This window comes from Sphaeramia orbicularis, chromosome 2 (assembly GCF_902148855.1).
Source record: "Sphaeramia orbicularis chromosome 2, fSphaOr1.1, whole genome shotgun sequence".
Lineage (NCBI taxonomy): Eukaryota > Metazoa > Chordata > Actinopteri > Kurtiformes > Apogonidae > Sphaeramia > Sphaeramia orbicularis.
In genome coordinates this window covers 2,292,495-2,311,011 of record NC_043958.1, presented here as the reverse complement: position 1 = coordinate 2,311,011, position 18,517 = coordinate 2,292,495, and the positions used below count along the sequence as shown (strand labels likewise).

The following is an 18,517-nucleotide window of genomic DNA, read 5'->3' as shown; positions in this document are numbered from 1 at the left end:
GTTGTAAGTGTATTCCACCAATCAGAGTTCTTCAGCACACAGCCCCGCCCCCAAGAATTCCAGGGAATCTGCAAAGTCCAATCCCCACACTAGGAATTTTTTTCAGGAAAAATTTGTGGTTGAGGTAGAGTTTTTTACCGGGTAATTTGGGTGGAAATGCACAGAGGTTTTTCAAAGTTCCTGATAAAGTTAAAGCTCCAGCGGTGGAAAAGGGGCTCATGCTGCTGCCTATTACTGTGTTGTTGTATTAATACTGTCAGCATGTTCTGGATGTGAGAATACTACTGTTTGTCATACTTTCTACAGTGATTTTCCCATTGATAGACATCATTTTATTTTACAGGTTCAAGCAGTCGCATCTTTTTCAGATTAAATATTGTCAATGTGATGCAGATTTGACTGTATTTATAATGACACCCCCCCCCCCTTCCGAATGTGTGAAAAACAGGCATCTATTCTATTCTATAAATGACACAGTGGTCCCCAACGCCTGAGACATCCCTGACGTGGGCTTCTCATGCATCCAGTATCACTGTTCCAATCTGATAATGTGAGCGCTGGAGTGAAAACTGACAGGATGTACGACCACCACACATGCCAGAGGTAGCAGGAGTCTTCCAGGTCTGAACATCTAAACAACAAATATCCTGTTCAGTGTTCTGAGCCAAGGTACATTCAACCACCTGAGTGTTTCTGAAAATCTCAAACCAACCAGTAACAAAAAAAGGCCTCATGATAGTGGCAATGCAATGCATTTAATAAGGCATTTAAGTCCAGGAGATAATGAGAACTCAGATTTCAGACAAGTTCAGAACTGCCAACTAAACAAGAGGCTACCAGAAACACATGAGGTGTTTTCTTTACATTAAAACAATCATATGGTTGTGGAAAAAATTGGATGCTGTGGTTAAATGTTTGTGTTTGTTGGATGTATTTAACCCTTTGTTGTAATTGCTGTAAAAGGTCCTAGTGTCGTTTTTACTGGTCAAATACAATCAGACTTTAGAGGAAACAACCAAAATACACAAATGACCAATGAGTGGGATTGTTAAACAAACTAATGATTCCAAGGAACTGAGCTCCTGAAACCAGTTCAATACAGGAACCAGTTCTAAGTTCCCATCCCTATTCTGAATGAAAACTAACATAGTCTGACCCTCCAAGAATCTGACTATCCCAGTCTGTGGAGGTGCTCATAAAACAGAAATATACCAAGGTATTCCTCACAGGGTGTGAGTTCTGAACCTGAATTCTGAACCAGAAAAGAGGTTCAGAAACAGGGACATGAACCAGGTTTTCCATAGACCTAAAATAATGGTTGAGACCAAACAGTGATGGACACATGTTTTTGTTCACCCCATGCATTTGTGATGAACTGCATTAAGAATCAGTAGTTGCTTTTCCATTGACCCTCAAATTGTGCAAATATCACTTGCGCATAAAAATTCACCAAATGTAAAAATGACAATTTCACCAAAACCCTCATTTTTTGATTAAAAGTTTTTGCGCTGGCAAGAGGTGGTTTTGCGGACGTAACTCAAATGGTATATCACACAGAACTGCAATGGAAAGACCTTTTTCCACAACTAGAGTCACGTGAATAAAAAACAAAAAACGGATGTTGACGGACGTTACAACAAGCGAAGAAGAAGAGTTTTAAAAGAAATATGGTGCAGTATGTGTGGACACACCAGGAAACGGAATCATTTTTTTTTTTAATTTACTATGAGATAGAGGGGTGATATATAATATTAAAGAATATATCTGTAAATCAACACCACCATAATTAAGTTCGTCACCATGTTTATGGAATAACTTCTCGTGTCATCTTGCGATAATAAATAAACAAATCATTGCATTTGTGATTTAATGGAAAAACTGACATTACACACTTCTGTTTTCTCAACATTTAGTAAATATCAGTAAAGTTTTGCGCAGATGTCCAATGGAAAAGCGACTACTATTAAGTCACTGAACTGTGGTAAGGATTGTTCCAGTCTCCCACAGGCTCCCTTCTGCACATGCTCGGTTCCACTGAGGTTGAAACTGGATGTTTCAGCAGATAATGAAACACAACCCAGACATGATGAGTTCAAACTGACGACAACTTAATTTGGTTGTTTTTTCTTGGTAGAAATAACCAAAAGAAATAATTTGCATTTGTTTGTGCCGGTCTGATGGAGCCACACCTTTGGAAAATAATTTTCTGCAAATATTTCATGATATTTGAGATTGTTTAAAATTTAAGGGTGTTCAAATGTTTTTCCACTACTGTATGTTGTCTAACCAACAACTCACACCACAGTAACTTTCCGAGACCTCACAAACCAAATTTAAGGACCATTAAACATACAGAATCAACAGTGACAAGGCTGGCTTTTTGGTTTGCAAATGTACCTTTAACCCTTTATCGGGCAAGTGACTATTTTTGGTAATTTCCACACACATTACAAGACAGTGACAGCAACAGTTACAGAGAGTCAACAATCTGAGGTCCAATGTGGTCTCCTGGGTCTGTAAGGTCCAATGTGGTCTACAGGGTCTGTACGGTCCAATGTGGTCTACAGGGTCTGTAAGGTCCAATGTGGTCTCCAGGGTCTGTAAGGTCCAATGTGGTCTCCAGGGTCTGTAAGGTCCAATGTGGTCTACAGGGTCTGTAAGGTCCAATGTGGTCTCCTGGGTCTGTAAGGTCCAATGTGGTCTCCAGGGTCTGTAAGGTCCAATGTGGTCTACAGGGTCTGTAAGGTCCAATGTGGTCTACAGGGTCTGTAAGGTCCAATGTGGTCTACAGGGTCTGTAAGGTCCAATGTGGTCTACAGGGTCTGTAAGGTCCAATGTGGTCTCCTGGGTCTGTAAGGTCCAATGTGGTCTCCAGGGTCTGTAAGGTCCAATGTGGTCTCCAGGGTCTGTAAGGTCCAATGTGGTCTACAGGGTCTGTAAGGTCCAATGTGGTCTACAGGGTCTGTACGGTCCAATGTGGTCTACAGGGTCTGTAAGGTCCAATGTGGTCTCCTGGGTCTGTACGGTCCAATGTGGTCTACAGGGTCTGTAAGGTCCACCTCTGCATGAACAGTGAGTGTAATGGCACTAATGTAAGAAATGAAGTTCAAAAGGATCATGTGGATGTGGACAGGGGTCTGGTGTAATGTTCTAAAAGTGATGTTCTAATGTTCTAAAATGCATGTTCCTTTCGCCTTATATGTTTTTTCTTGTATTTTTTTAAATTTACTCCTTGGATTTTATTTATTTTTTTGCCTCTTACGGGTAAGGAACCAAATATGGTAACTTCATTGACCTTGATTTTCTACAGAACAAGCAAAAAATTGAAAATTTTTACAAAGCAGTAAAGTCCACCAATAACATACTAGGATTGAATAGTTTAATTTCAGAGTATTTCTATGAGTCAACTATAAAGGGTTACAGCGGGAGACTTTTGTGACCAATTTTTCATCAAATCTGTGAAACCTCAGTCATATCCTCAGTATCACAAATCCGTTAGTCTTTCTGTGATTACTCACCTGAATCTCTTGCGTTACGGTGAACAATTTCACAGTGCCATCCACCAGAAACAAACCCTTTGTTTACAAACAGAGCCGGGAGGTAACTCGGGCATCTTCGGAATTTTGTTGCGACATGCATTGTGGGAAACGTTGGTTCGCGCCGCTGTCTGACAGCAGCAGCTGCTATAGACACGACACAGAAACGGCAGGAGCTCCCTTCCCTCTATGCATATTCCTCCAGCCGTTTCTGCATTTCAGCTGTTTCCGCATTTCAGCCGTTTCAACCGTTTCCGCATTGTGTTTGCTTAATCCATATAATATCATATAGTTGCACTGCCAGCGGCAGCACGAGCCTTCGCTTCCCACAATGCACGTTGCGACAAAATTCCAAAGATACCTGAGTTACCTCCCGACTCTGTTTGTAAACACATGGTTTGTTTCTGGTGGATGGCACTAAGAAACGGTTCACTGTGAGGGAAGAGATTCAGGTGAGTAATGACAGACAGACTTACAGATTCATGATACTGAGGATATGACTGAGGCTCGACAGATTTGATGAAAAATTGGTCACGAAAGTCTCCTGCACCTTTAAAATACATTCACAGATAATCATGCACCGGACTATATCTATTTTCTCGCCTGAAGGAACAGTAAACATTTGTGTACGTTACCTGTATGTAACACTCTCCAGGTGGAACTGTTCGCTGTCCTACGATGAACTGCCAAAACAAGATGGCTGGAGCCCAAAGGATGAAAGACAGGATCCATGCAGCTGCGATCATTAAACCTGCCATCTTCGTCGTCCTTCTTGTTGGATACGTTAGGGGCTTGGTCACGCAAAAATAGCGATCAAAACTAATAATAAGGAGATTCATGACTGAAGCATTGGACACAACGTAATCTAACGCTAACCATAAGTCGCAGACCACCGGCCCAAGAGGCCAGTAGCCCACAATGATGTAGACTGTGTACAGATTCATGCTGAAAACACCAATGATCAAGTCTGCACAGGCCAATGAAAATAAGAAATAGTTATTGACAGTTTGTAGGTGGCGGTTGACTTTGATAGACAGCATGACTAAAATATTTCCTGTGACCGTTACAAAGCTCAGAGATCCTGTAACCAAGGCAATAAAGAACATCTCTAGAGCCTTATATGGACTCCCTAACCCAACTCCATCCAAATCATCCACAGCAGAGCACGAAGTCGAGTCATTGGTGGACACGTTGCATGAGCTGTTGGAGAACAAGTCATCTGATTGGCTGACAGATGAGTCTGAAAGAAGAAGGAGAGAGAGAGAGAGAGAGAAAACAGGTGAGGTCTTAAAGGTATCAAAAATGGTGTGTTGGCAACAGCAGTAGTCATTAGGGGTGTGTATCGGCAAGAATCTGGTGATATGATACAAATCACAATACTAGGATCATGATACGCTCTATCATGATATATCATGATACTGTTAAAAAGGCAACTTTTTGTTTGTTTCTTGTTTTAAAATGATTTTTTTTCCTGGAAGAATTGAATTACACCAGAAATCTGCACAAATACTTAACACATTTTTATTTGACCACAACAGGATCTGATGCTATATCACAAAATGTTCCTGTGTTCAAACTGAAATTATGTTTTACAGACATTATTTTTTCAGATCCTGTTCAAATGTTCATATTCTATTAGTTCATAAATAACATCAGAACATTAGTTTTGTTCAATCCCAACAAAGGAACAAACATTATTTAATAAAAGAGTGTTAAATAATAATAAATAAAATACAAACAAAAACAAAAAAACAAAAATTAACCTCCGCCATATCTGTATTTGAATAAATACCTAAAAATATCAAATACAGTAATTTTTAATATTGATACAGTATTGTGAAATGAAATATCGCGATATATTGCAGAACCGATATTTTCTAACACCTCTAGTAGTCATGGTAACTGATACTCTACCAGTGAAACCAACTGGAATTCTATGACAGAACAGTGTCTGTCCATGAAGCTGACGCTTTAGCTCAGGGGTGTCCAACAAGTTCAGGGGCCACATACAGCAAAACAGGATCTCAAGTGGATCAGACCAGTAAAATAATGCCAGTGAAGTCCCACAGGATAGACTGGACCCTTAGGTGAGCCTTTTATATTTGAACCACTGTCCATTTACGTACTTATGTCCAGTCTTTTGGTAGAACCACCTCCTTATTCAAGCACATTTTGAAATGAGCTCATAACTGAACCAGGACAAACCCACCTGGACCTTGACACCTTTCAGATCCAGGTGGTTTTACTACGTCCCCCGTTGGACACCACAGAACACATTTAACTCATAAAGACCCAGAGCTTTTGTGGCAGTTCATCAATGATTTTTCTTTCTTTAATTAACTTGTCTTACTGTAATATTATTGTCTGTATTTCATTTTTTTCCATAAAAATCTGCTTTTTTTCTATATTTAATTCACTGATCTTGTAAGTGTTCATTAAAGCTCATATTAAAGCTGAGGGATATTAAATGAAACCGAGAAAACTGCATAAAAAGTGACTTTTTCAGTCAAAGCTCTCATTAACTGAACATAAACCCAGTGTGTCCATCCACTGTCATTGATCCAGTTCCATGGGTTTTACTGGTGAATCAATGATGTAGAAGATGATGGTGTTTCCATGGTTACTACGGAGCCTCTGAACATCCATATGGGTCATATCTGATGACCATGAAAAGATGAATGACTGTATTTTCCACCAATTATTTACATGTATTGATAGAATTAATGAATCAACAAATATTAAACATTTTATATCAGTGGATGGTTTTGGTCGACGGTAGAATTCTCACTAATGCAGCTGTTATGAAAGGACCCAGCTGTGACTAGAAGGACACTGAAAAGTGTGGTTGCCAGGACTGGCAGAGAAATTGTTGACTTATATGCCCTTGAGCAAGGCACATGGGAATGCTGGGTTACATGCAGAAGATGAATTTTAATGGATTACATGTCTGCATGGAAAATATACAAACAAATAAAGAATCTCAATCTCTCTATGTGCTGTTTTTGCACATGTTCCACTAGGGCTGTGCAATTAATCGAAATTCAATTACGATTTCGATTATTACACGCAACGATTACAAAAATTATGTAATCGAGAAAAAACGATTATTAATTTTGAGTTGTTTTAATTCACGCGCATGCAAGCTACCATGAGCTGCTCTGCCCCGCCCCCCTCTAAGCTACTGCTGCCAGCTAGCCGGCAGGTCCACCCCAAGAGGACAGTTGTACCTAGCGGTCTGGAAAAACGGCAGGAGAATCACAGCAGAAGTGCTTGGTAAACAAAAAAGGCAAGTCCAATTCCATTGTATGGAATCACTTTGGGTTTGATGAAGAAGACGAAGAGCAAAAACACATCACGTGCAAAAAGTGTTTCGTAGTTGTGTCCGCACCGACCGCTAACACAACAAACCTTTGTAACCATCTAAAGTTTAACCACCGCCACCTTTATCATAATCTTATGAAAAACTAAAACACATAAAAACAACTTCGTCCGCAATGCAATCTTCAGTCTCTGAATCTCTTCATGCTGCAACTCCCGTATTAACCTAACCCTAACCCGTATAACCCTAACGTACGTATTCTAAATGTCTGATGCATACAGAAGGCCTGAACTGAAACCTCACAGCACGCCACTGAAGTTACTATTTCATACTACATTGAACATACTTGAATTTATAATTTGCACTTTACGTGAGGTTTTTTTTTTTTTTTATTATTGCTATGGCAAGTCTATAGCAGTTTAATTACAGTGCACTATTTATTTACAAAAGGAAACATACTTGAATTTACAGTATACTTATTTGCATTCAAAGATTTTTTTATTTCATACAAAAGTGAACATACTTTGTTTTAGTGGTTAAAAGCTTCATTTATGTTTAAAGAGTATATTTTACATTGCTTTGCAAGAAAAAAATAAACAACTTTAAGGTTAAAAAATAATCGTTTTTAATAATCGTGATTTCAATTATTGCTAAAATAATCGTGATTATTTTTTTTCCCTATAATCAAGCAGCCCTATGTTCCACCAAAACGTTGTCAGTTGGTGAATAGAGTCACAGGGTCATGTATGAAATACTAAGTAAAGCCTTAGTTCAGTGTTTTTCAACCTTGGGGTCGGGACCCCATGTGGGGTTGCCTGGAATTCAAATGGGGTCACCTGAAATTTCTAGTTATTGATAAAAAAAAATAAAAAAAATTACTAATAGCAAAAAGCAAAAGCCAAAAGCAAACCAAAAGCAAAAAGGGAAATGCTGATGAGTAGGATGGGCAAACTCACTTCCTGGATCAAACCAGAAGTGACAAGTCTGGGAGTCATTATAGACTCAGACTTAAACTTTAAGTCCCACATAAAGAAAGTCACTAAAACGTCATTCTTCCACCTCAGAAACATAGCCAAAGTAATGCCGGTTATAAATGGAAAGGATGCTGAAAAACTGGTCCATGCTTTTATCTCCAGCAGACTGGACTACTGTAATGCACTCCTTACAGGTCTCCCAAAAAGCAGCACAGACAGACTTCAGCTGATTCAGAACTCTGCAGCTAGGTTATTAACCAAAACCAAGAAGAGAGAGCACATTACTCCAGTGTTGGTTTCCCTGCACTGGCTACCGGTAACCTACAGAATTGATTTTAAGATACTACTCCTCACGTATAAAGCTCTAAATGGAACCGGACCAAGTTACATTGCAAACTCACTGATCAATTATGTACAAACTAGAACACTGAGGTCATCAAACGCAGGGTTACTAGCGACTCCCAGAAATATTACAAAGAAAATGGGGGACGCAGCCTTTACTAACTATGCACCAAAGTTATGGAATACAATTCCAAAAGACATTAGAGAAGCCAGTTCACTGAATATATTTAAAACCAAATTAAAAACATTTTTATTCTCATTAGCCTTTGAAAGGAGATAAACATGGGGTCACAATTCAGGAACCAGGAATGTGCGGTTTTTCATTTTTATTTTATTTTATTGTATTTCTGTTTTTATTTTTTATTTTACTGTTTTTCAAATTTCATCTTATCTCTTGCACTTCAAAAATTCTATGTATAATCAAATATTTTAATGTGCGCTGCTTTTATTTTTATTTTATTGTATTTCTCTCACATTTCATCTCATTTCTTGCACTTCAAAAATTCTATGCATAATCAAATATTTTAATGTGCGCTGTTTTTATATTTATTTTTATTTTATTGTATTTCTAATCAAATCTAAATGTATTTTAATATTGTATTTTTTTCAATCAATGTGAAGCACTTTGGGCTACAATTTATGTATGAAAGGTGCTATACAAATAAAGTTTATTATTATTATTATAATAAAAAATATATGGTGAGTTGGGAGAGACAATCCCAATCCATAAAAGACATGACAAACTATGAGTCTGAAACTGCAGCACTGTGGTTCTGTTTATCTGTCAAATGTTCATTGTGGTCAGTTTCAGATGCTGCAGCTCTTTCATAATTCATAGTTTCAGTTCTTGTTTGTTCAGTATTAATTGTCAGCCTTGTAAATCCAAGTTGGACTGACTGTACATATCCTGACCAAGGAAAATCAAATTCTCACTTTGTGCAGTAATCTACACCTGGATTTACTGCCTCCGTCCATAATAATATACATTATATAGACTAAATGTTGTCTAAAATTAATGTTTATTTGCAACATAGTATAGCAAACTATTACATGATCAAAAACAGATTAACTTTAGTAGAAAAAAAAAAGTCTCCGTTTTGAATGTCTGGGGTCGCCAGAAATTTGGAATGTTAAAATGGGGGGTTGTTTTTCTTAAGATGTTTCCAGTTGTTTGTGTTATTCAGATTTTTGTAGATGTTAAAAAAAAAAAAAAAATCTTGAATTAAGCAAAAAAAAGTTGAACTAAGCAAATAAAAATCTTGAATTAAGCAAAAAAATGCTGAATAAAGCAAAAAGAAAAATCTTGAATTAAGTAAAAAAAAAATCTTGAATGAAGCCAAAAAAAAATCTAATAATAATTATATATTGCTAAAATTGGACTTGTTTTTCTTAAGATGTTTCCAGTTGTTCATGTGATTCAGATTTTTGTCGATGCTAACATGATCATAATTTAATGTTACTTTTTTCCATTGTTATTATTTTAGTGGTCCCACTGGAGATCATACTGGGCTGAATGTGGCCCCTGAACTAAAATGAGTTTGACAGCCCTGTTCGATATAAATAAAGTGGATTGGATTGAATTAGTTACGACCGTGTTCCTTAAATTCTTCTATATTCAGTCATACACTGGCATCATTGTTATCTTTACGTCAGATTTCTGAAGCTCTAACACAATGGGTTCTGAGCAGAAGACATACCATCCCATAATTAACAGATGGGATATGAAATAAAGATAACTACGATGGTGTCCTGACCCCGCACAAAACAACCGTCTGTGTTTCCAGTAAAGCCTTAGTCACAGTATTTTTGGTTTGTTATGAGACCGCGGTGGATCAGATTAGACTATGGGACGCCATCACAGTCTACGTAATTAATGCGAAAAGATGGAAGCACGCGTGTATGAGACTGTCATCTGGAGGGCAATTAATGGCAGCCTGAACACCACATATGAATAAGTGACTGCAGAAGACATATCCTCATTAGCATAATTGCAGAAGTCATATTTTTTCAGGTCACAACCAGTGTTGAAAAATGAAGCGGCGGTGTTCGGAGAGTAGAGGTGTGCACATACCACAATTTGGACAAAAAAAAGGACTTAGGCAATTAAGCTATGAGGCTAATGAATCTGGATATGTTCCACGTGTTGGCATTACCCACAAACATCCCATCTGGTTGGAACAGGAAATAAAAACAGCAAATATTAAAAGCAAAGTAAATGGATGGATGCAATGACTGCATAGGGATAGAATTACAATGGTTTTACACCCAACGCCGCCGCTGGATCTCCTTGGTGTTTCGTCAATAACTTGGACAGATTTGGTTGGATTTCTTCTCCCTTTATTACCAACACAGTGGACCCCTAATGGAAGAACCACATGGATTTCAGCTTCTGTCAGTATTATAAGTCATCCACATGGGGGTGCTTTTGTTGAAAATCTGTTTTTTTGGATGTAAATCAAGCAAAAATAGGCCGACTGAGATAAAACTGGGCTCATATTGATGGTCTTCCAAATGTCCAGGTTCTGTCGACCATCCAGAGTTCATATGGGGTCATGTTCATTCACTAGGTGGAGTTTTGTGGGAAAAAATGGGTTCTGTGACCATTATTGTGACACTATCAGGTCCATGAAGCGCAATCTGAGTTCATATTGATTGTCTAACAGTTCCCTTTCTTCACCTTGAGTTTACACAATGTCATATTTGGACTAGCGGTGTGTATTGGCAAGAATCTGATGATATGATACAAATCACAATACTAGGATCACAATACGATATATCATGATATATCATGATACTGTTAAAAAGCCAATTTTTTGTTTTTTTAAATGATTATTTCCTTGAAGAACTGAATTACACCAGAAATATGCACAAATACTAAACACATTTTTATTTGATCGGAACAGAATTGAATGCTATATCGCAAAATGTTCCTGTGTTCAAACTGAAATTCTGTTTTACAGACATTACAGTTTAAGATCCTGTTCAAATGTTCATATTCTATCAGTTCAGAACTAACAACAGAACATTATTTTTGTGCGATCCCAACAAAGGAACTAAGATTATTTAATAAGAGTGTTAAACAATAATAAATAAAACATTAACAAAAAACAAAAATGAACTTCCACAATATCTGCTTTTGAATAAACACCTAAAAATATTGATACAGTAGTTTTTAACATGATATAGTATTGTGAAATGAAATATCGTGACATATTGCAGAACTGACATTTTCTTACAGCCCTAATTTTGAGACCAGGTGGTGTGTTTTTACAAATGACTGGGGAGCTTCTGTTGAAAAATCCATTTTTTTGGACATTATTAAGGAAAAAGTCGGCAAATCAAGCTCATACTTGGTTCATATTGATCGTCCAACAAATATCTAATATCTTTTTCTGATATTATTCAGGCTATTGGATACCCTTGGTGTGAATGTGATAACTATCCCCCTTTAGCACCAACATAGGTGACCCCTAGGGGAAGAACCCTGTTGATTTGGGGTGTTCCATGAATGTTATCACTGGTCCAAATGGGGGCGGTTCTGTTGAAAAATGTATTTATTTATTTATTAGGGACAGTGCATATTACTGAACATGGACAACACTTGCAGCTGTAAATATGGCAGGTTGTAGCAGCAGTGCTAATTTCCATCTGCAGTCCCTAGGCACGTGACAAAAATCAGTTTTTTTGGGACATTATTCATACATATAATCGGCCAATCAAGCTCAGATTTGGTTCATACTGATCATTCAACACATATCTAATATCTTTTTCTGACATTAATCAGACTATTGGATTTCCTTGGTGGGAACGTGATAACTATCCCCCTTTAGCACCAACATAGGTGACCCCTAGGGGAAGAACCCTGATGATTTGGGGTGCTCCATGAATGTTATCACTGGTCCAAATGGGGGTGGTTCTGTTGAAAAATCTGTTTTTTTTTTTGACATTATTAATAGATATAGTCGGACAATCAAGCTCAAATTTGGTTCATATCAATCATCCAAAAATAAGTTGGTATCTTTTGTACATTGCGTCGTTTATTTGCTTTATGATATAGCAGAAGACTGGCGGGATTTGGGGGACAGACCCTAGGATAATAGGACACAGCTAATGCACATGACTGTAGGCTACTCCTGAACACACAACCCCTCAACGTAAAGCTAAACTAAAAATGGTTTAGTTTTGACAAAGTGCAGGACTTTTCACACTGCCTCAGGGATGTTGGTTGTTTTCTGTGGCTTATTTGTTTTTTAACATTAATACCTTTCTCTCTGTCAATGTAAATTCTTCAAATGTAGGTAAACAATTGGCAGCATTTGAAGGATTATCTTATAGACTGTTAAACAGAGTAGATGATTACAATGACAAATTTTAATTCTTTTTTTTTTTTTTTTTTTTTTTTTTTTGTGTATTGTTCATATCAGGGGAGGTATTCATACAAGCCTTCTTTTTGGCTTCTAACCTCTCCTGCACAATTGTGTTACTTGTTTGAATGTTGTTTTTTCCATTGCTGTTTTTATTTTGTGCAAATAAATAATAAATAAATAAATGGGTCCACTACTTCTCTTATACAGGTCAATGATGTTTCCAGCTCAAGAATGTAAACTGGAATTCGTGATAAGTAACGACTGTTGTAACCATGTATATGTGTATTATTGGCACTGTCCTTATTATTATTATTATTATTATTATTATTATTATTAATGTTTCGTCTGGTCGGAGATTGTCCACATGTTTTCAGTATACTGGCATTGATAATTGGCATAAGGTGTGGAAATGTATAGCATGTATGGCCTTAAATTTTTTTTATTTTTTTTATTATTATTATTATTATTTTTTTTTTTTTACAATTATTTTGTCCTTTTTTATTCTTTTTTTATATATAAAAGAAAAACTCAATAAAGATCAAGTCATAAAACAAATCTAAGTAATCAGCACTATCATTTACTGCCCTGACAAACAACACCATTCACCAACTTTCAGATTAAGCAGGAGAGCTGTAACTCTAAATAATACAACTGACAGAAAACAGGAAGTTTTTGACATGAATTTTGAGATTAAATCATTTTCAGATGTATCCGTTGGTAACCATGACGTTTGAAATGTGATATCTTCGGAACATCTTCACATTTAGCACCACTGCTAAACTGGACTGAAGGATGACATGTTTTGGTCACACAACAGAACCCAAACATACTGTACATACACCGGTCTGGAACTGTTCAGGAACACTGACTCTGAACAGGATCTGATACAACAAGTTCAAAATCATCCTAGGACAAGAGTGTTTAAACTGGGAAAGATGTAGGAGGTAATTGGTCCAAAAATAGTATTGTCTGGTCTCCGCTGAAAGGCTGTTCACCACAGAAGAGGCTCCTACTCCCTTTGAGAAATGACTAGATTTGTAAATAAATGAATAAAGAAGAATGTTCTCTGATCTTCAACGGTGGTGGTCTTTAGGGTAGGGGAAGCAGAAGTAGCAGGTCTCCAAATTACAAACGTATGATTTGGATGTGAATTCCACCCTCCATTCCTTCTCTAAAAAAGGATTAATGACCCTATCAGACTAAAACGGACTCTTTTCCAGACTCTTCAGCCATTTCCTTTCAATGAATCCATTCAGTGATTCTTAGAGTTTTCCAAACAGACCATACTGCTGAATGAAGAACATTTAGCCATGAAAGCCATGAGTCCTGTCATTTCATTGGTCCTCGAAGGGTTTTCAAGACCCGCCCCGCCCTATTCATCCTTATTGATGTGAGTCTGGAAAATTACACACTACCCCCCCGCCCCCCCGCCGAAGGGAAGGCAATGGGTTATGTTTTTGGTTTAGTTTGTTTCTTTGTTTGTTAACTCTCTCGCAGCAAAACTATTGGTTGAATGCATACCAAATTTGGTTTATAGATTGCCAGTGACCCAGAACAGATCTCATTAGATTTTGGGAACAGTACGTCAAAGTTAAATTTTTTAGGAATTTTTAAAAACATTTTTTTCCCCATTTACTTACAGTGAGTGAAATTTCAAATGTCTGTACCAGCAAAAATATTGAATTCATACCAAATTTGGTTTATAGATTGTGAGTGATCTTGAATAGATCTCATTAGATTTTGGGAACAGTAGGTCAAAGTTAATTTTTTTTTTTAGGAATTTTAAAAAAAAATTTTTTCCCTGTTTACTTATAGTGGGTGAAATTTCAAGTGTCTGTACCAGCAAAAATATTGATTGAATTCATACCAAATTTGGTTTATAGATTGCTAGTGATCAAGAATAGATGTCATTACATTTTGGGAAAAATATGTTGAAGTTAAAATTTTTAATGAATTTTTTAATTCTTTTTTTCCCCCATTTACTTATAATGGGCAAAATTTCACATGTCTGTAGCAGCAAAACTATTTGGTTGAACTGATACCAAATTTGGTTTATAGACTGCCAGTGACACAGAACAGATGTCATTACATTTGGGAACAGTAGGTCAAAGTTCAATTTTTTAATTCATTTTTTAAATCTTTTTTTCTTCTCCCATTTACTTATAATGGGTGAAATTTCAAATGTCTGTACCTGCAAAACAATTCATTGAATTCATACCAAATTTGGTTTCTAGATTGCGAGTGATGTAGAATAGATGTCATTACATTTTGGGAAGAATAGGTCAAAGTTAATTTTTTAAATTAATTTTTTAAATCTTTTTTCTTCTCCCATTTACTTATACTAAAAGAAATTTCACGTTTATAAAAAACATCAATTTCGTTTTAATTTACTTCAAACTTCGCACATATGTAGAGGCAATTGATATGCTGCCATCAGCACACACATAGACATGATGACATCAGCTGGATCGATGCAAAATAAGCTACAATATGTGCGAGGGGCGGGGCTTGCTGTGTCTGGAACCACTGGTTTTACATATTTTGTCCAATCGCTGACTGGATTTGTTCAAACGCTCCCACCTTCCTGCTTCAACAGATTTGAGGCGAGAGCAGCTTCTGCTTCAATGTGAGAAATCCATTGTAACCGTCGTGCTTTACAAGAAATTACTTCAAAAAGGATAATGAGTACAGATTAAAAAATGTGCTATTCATGGGGGGGGGGGGGGGGGGCACCGCTTTCAAGAGAATAAATCTGACACGATCCACTTTTTTTTTCTGATTTCCAACCAGTGCTGGGATTGAATCTTAGGCCTTTTTGCTCAGAGTGTGCTAACCCCTGCATCACTATTACATGTCTCCAGTGGTCATTGGTCATGACAGTTCTGTACGATCAGAGTGAAAAGAACATGTGAGATTGAAGCTATACAGCCGTGTAGCCTTCTGAGAAAAAAAAAAAAACACTTCACAACGGCTTTGATTCTTTAGAGAACATAAATACTAGTCTGTAGAGCAGGGCTGTCAAACTCATTTTCTTTTGGGGGTCACATTCAGCCCAATTTGATCCGAAGTGGGCTTGGACCAGTAAAATAATAGCATGATAGCCAATAAATAATGACAACTCCAAATTGTTTTAGTGCAAAAACTGACATTCAATTATGCCAATATTTATGTTCACAAACTATCAAAAAAAAAGGTGTGAATAACCTGAAAAAAAATTAAATTTGTTAAGAAATATAAGTACAATTTTATCAATATTCTGCCTCGACTTACCATTTATTCATATGCATTCCAGATCAGATCTACAGAGGCACAAAACACTTAGTAACAGGCAGAAAACTGTTAAAATTGCACTTAATTTTCTTCAGACATTTCAGGTTGTTCATATTTGTTCAGGTTATTCACATTTTATTGTTAAAGGATAGTTTGTTAACGTAAACATTTTCATAATTTAATTTTTTTTGCACTAAATCAAAGAGAAAAAAATTGGTGTTGTCATTATTGATTGGTTATTATGATATTATTTTTGAGCTTTATGCCCTAACTTGCACTTTGCAAATTAATCCCGCGGGCCGGATTGGAACCTTTGGCGGGCCGGTTTTGGCCCCTGGGACGCATGTTTGACACCTGTGCTGTAGAGCAATGGAAAAGTAATGGAGTCCAAATGTAACCTGGGGTTGCTTTAGTTAAAGGGGTTGTTGTTGGGGGTTGTATTGATAACAAAAAAATGAAAATTCAAATAAAAATCAAAGTAAAGGAGAGTTTGAAATAGCATAAAGCACAAATATTGATAAAGTGAAAATCTAAAGAAGAAGGAGGGGCTGAAAAAAGATAACTGGAGTGTTCACTTTGACTTCTGGTGGTGGCAGTTTAAATTAAAGCCCCCGATAGCGAACCAAAACCAACCCCCTTTAATTCAGTGAGGGTTTCAACTTTTATTGGAATTAATGGAAGAAATCCACGTGATGGACAAGAAAACAGAAATTTGCCAGAGATGGACGACACACAAGGCTAAAGTACACTTGTGCTCTGTCCTTAAGGTTGTCTGTGAAGAAATGTGTGACTTCAGGGCTGAACATAAAATGAACCTTCAAAAACTATAAAGTGAATCTAAAGAAGACTGAACTCAAAGATCTGAACAAAAGAAATTCAGCCAAAACAGTCTGATCACTCATCATGACCCAGGAAACCAGGTTGTAAACGGAGGCAAATGCGAATTTCAGAGCAGAGGCAATCAAGGGAACTATGAAAGACACATTCACGATTAAAAACAGTCAAAGTGACACATTTGGAACAGCGATCCAGAAGAAATAACATACGGATTTACAGCCACTGGTGTTCAAGTAGTAGATTAGAACAGATCGACAAAGGACAACATCAGCAGTAGACAACGGAAACATTATGAGAGCTGAAAACAACCGTCAGTGACATCACCAATAACCTCCAGACGATTAAGAGTTAAGGGAACACAATCTACTGTTCATGGAAGACTTCACCAACAAAGATACAGAGGCTACACCAGTAGATGGGAACCACTCATTAGCTAGAAGAATAGGAAGAAAAAAAAAGTACAGGGATGAGCATCAAAAATTCTGGCACAAAGAGGGCCGGATCTACTAAGATCCCAGTTTGCGTGGAGTAATTTGCTTGCACAATCTAGAATTTTGCATGTGGGGTTGAACCACGGTTTGTGGGTGATTAACAAAGACTGCTTGTGCAAATTACAACAGGTGCAAAGTCCTGGAGACCGCCCTGTTTAAATGAGGGTTCTGCACGCACTACAGGAGACAAAACGCTGGAAAAACTGCTGTGGGACCCACCAGCACTGATGGAAACGGTGCACTGAATGATCCAGACGCACAGAAACGTAACGCTGGAGGAGTTTAGTCATAGAAGATATTGCATGACTCATTCATTTATTTTTCATTTTAAAGGTGTGTGTGTGTATGTGTGCATGCGCAGTGTGTGTGTGCGCGAGCGGGGGGGGGGGGGGGTGTAGTTGGATTGAATGACTGTCATGTGCACATAATTTTGTCACACTGTAGCCGAATGTCGGTGTGTATTTTTAATCACGATCATCAGGAGCCGTGAAGTGTGTGTGTGTATGGGGTTGTGTATGTCTCAATTAATTTTTCTTCCGTCACTCCAAACATGTTTGCATGAGGGTGAAAAATGCGTTCTCTGCATCTGGTTTCATCATTTCTTTGTCTCCTGACCGCAGCCATGTGTGTACAATTACACATCCAAACCGTTTCCATCTCCTTTTAGACGTGGTAAATATAGACACAGTTTCTATTGGAATAACTGTTTTCAGGTTTGATAAATCACTTTGCGTGTGTTAAATTAACATATTTACATTTTCTCCTCCCAGCACACGCACAATGGCGTGTAAAGCAGTGGCGATTTCTCATAGACTGCAAGGGAAGCTCGGCTTCCCCTAAAATTACGAAAATTTAATGGTTAAATCTGTTCGGTTATGTTGACATTTCATTGACTCCAAATGTGTTCGAACACGTTCATCTCACAGACGAGTTTGTTCAGAATCCGTTTTATCACCAACAGATGCGATGTTGTTCACTTCTCCTCCATTCCCATGTCTGTGTTTTCTCCTCCATCTCTGCTCAGTGCATTTGTCTGTAGACGCTCAGCGTCCATGCACTTCAATGGGACTGAGTGGAACTGGTTTTTCATTGTATCAAAACTGGACGGTAATTGGATAAATGCCACGATGTTGTCCCACCCCCAGACGCCGGGTACCTCTGGGGGTGAATGGAGCTGTGGGCGGAGCTCGGCCGGGCCGGACGCCAGAATCCCACGTGCTGATTGGAGGATCAGTCAAAAGGCTGAATCCCGTTTGATTGACAGCTGTTTTCAGATCTGCTCCTTCACTGACACAGTTCAGTTTAATACCGTCACACATTCTGCTGTGAAATTAAGAGAGAAACCACTACGAAATTACTCGTTCATTTCTTGCACTGTAAA

The 18,517-nt window shown here is 37.7% G+C and overlaps 1 protein-coding gene across 1 annotated transcript in view; it reads right to left on the bottom strand.

Annotated features, from left to right (window-relative positions):
• LOC115432288 (muscarinic acetylcholine receptor M4-like) overlaps positions 1–18,517 on the bottom strand; it is a 53,737-nt gene that overhangs the window by 9,774 nt on the left and 25,446 nt on the right. The window contains exon 2 of the mRNA XM_030153184.1: positions 4,172–4,776. Within this exon, the coding sequence (XP_030009044.1) occupies positions 4,172–4,776 (605 nt within the window). The remainder of the gene's footprint in view (positions 1–4,171; positions 4,777–18,517) is intronic.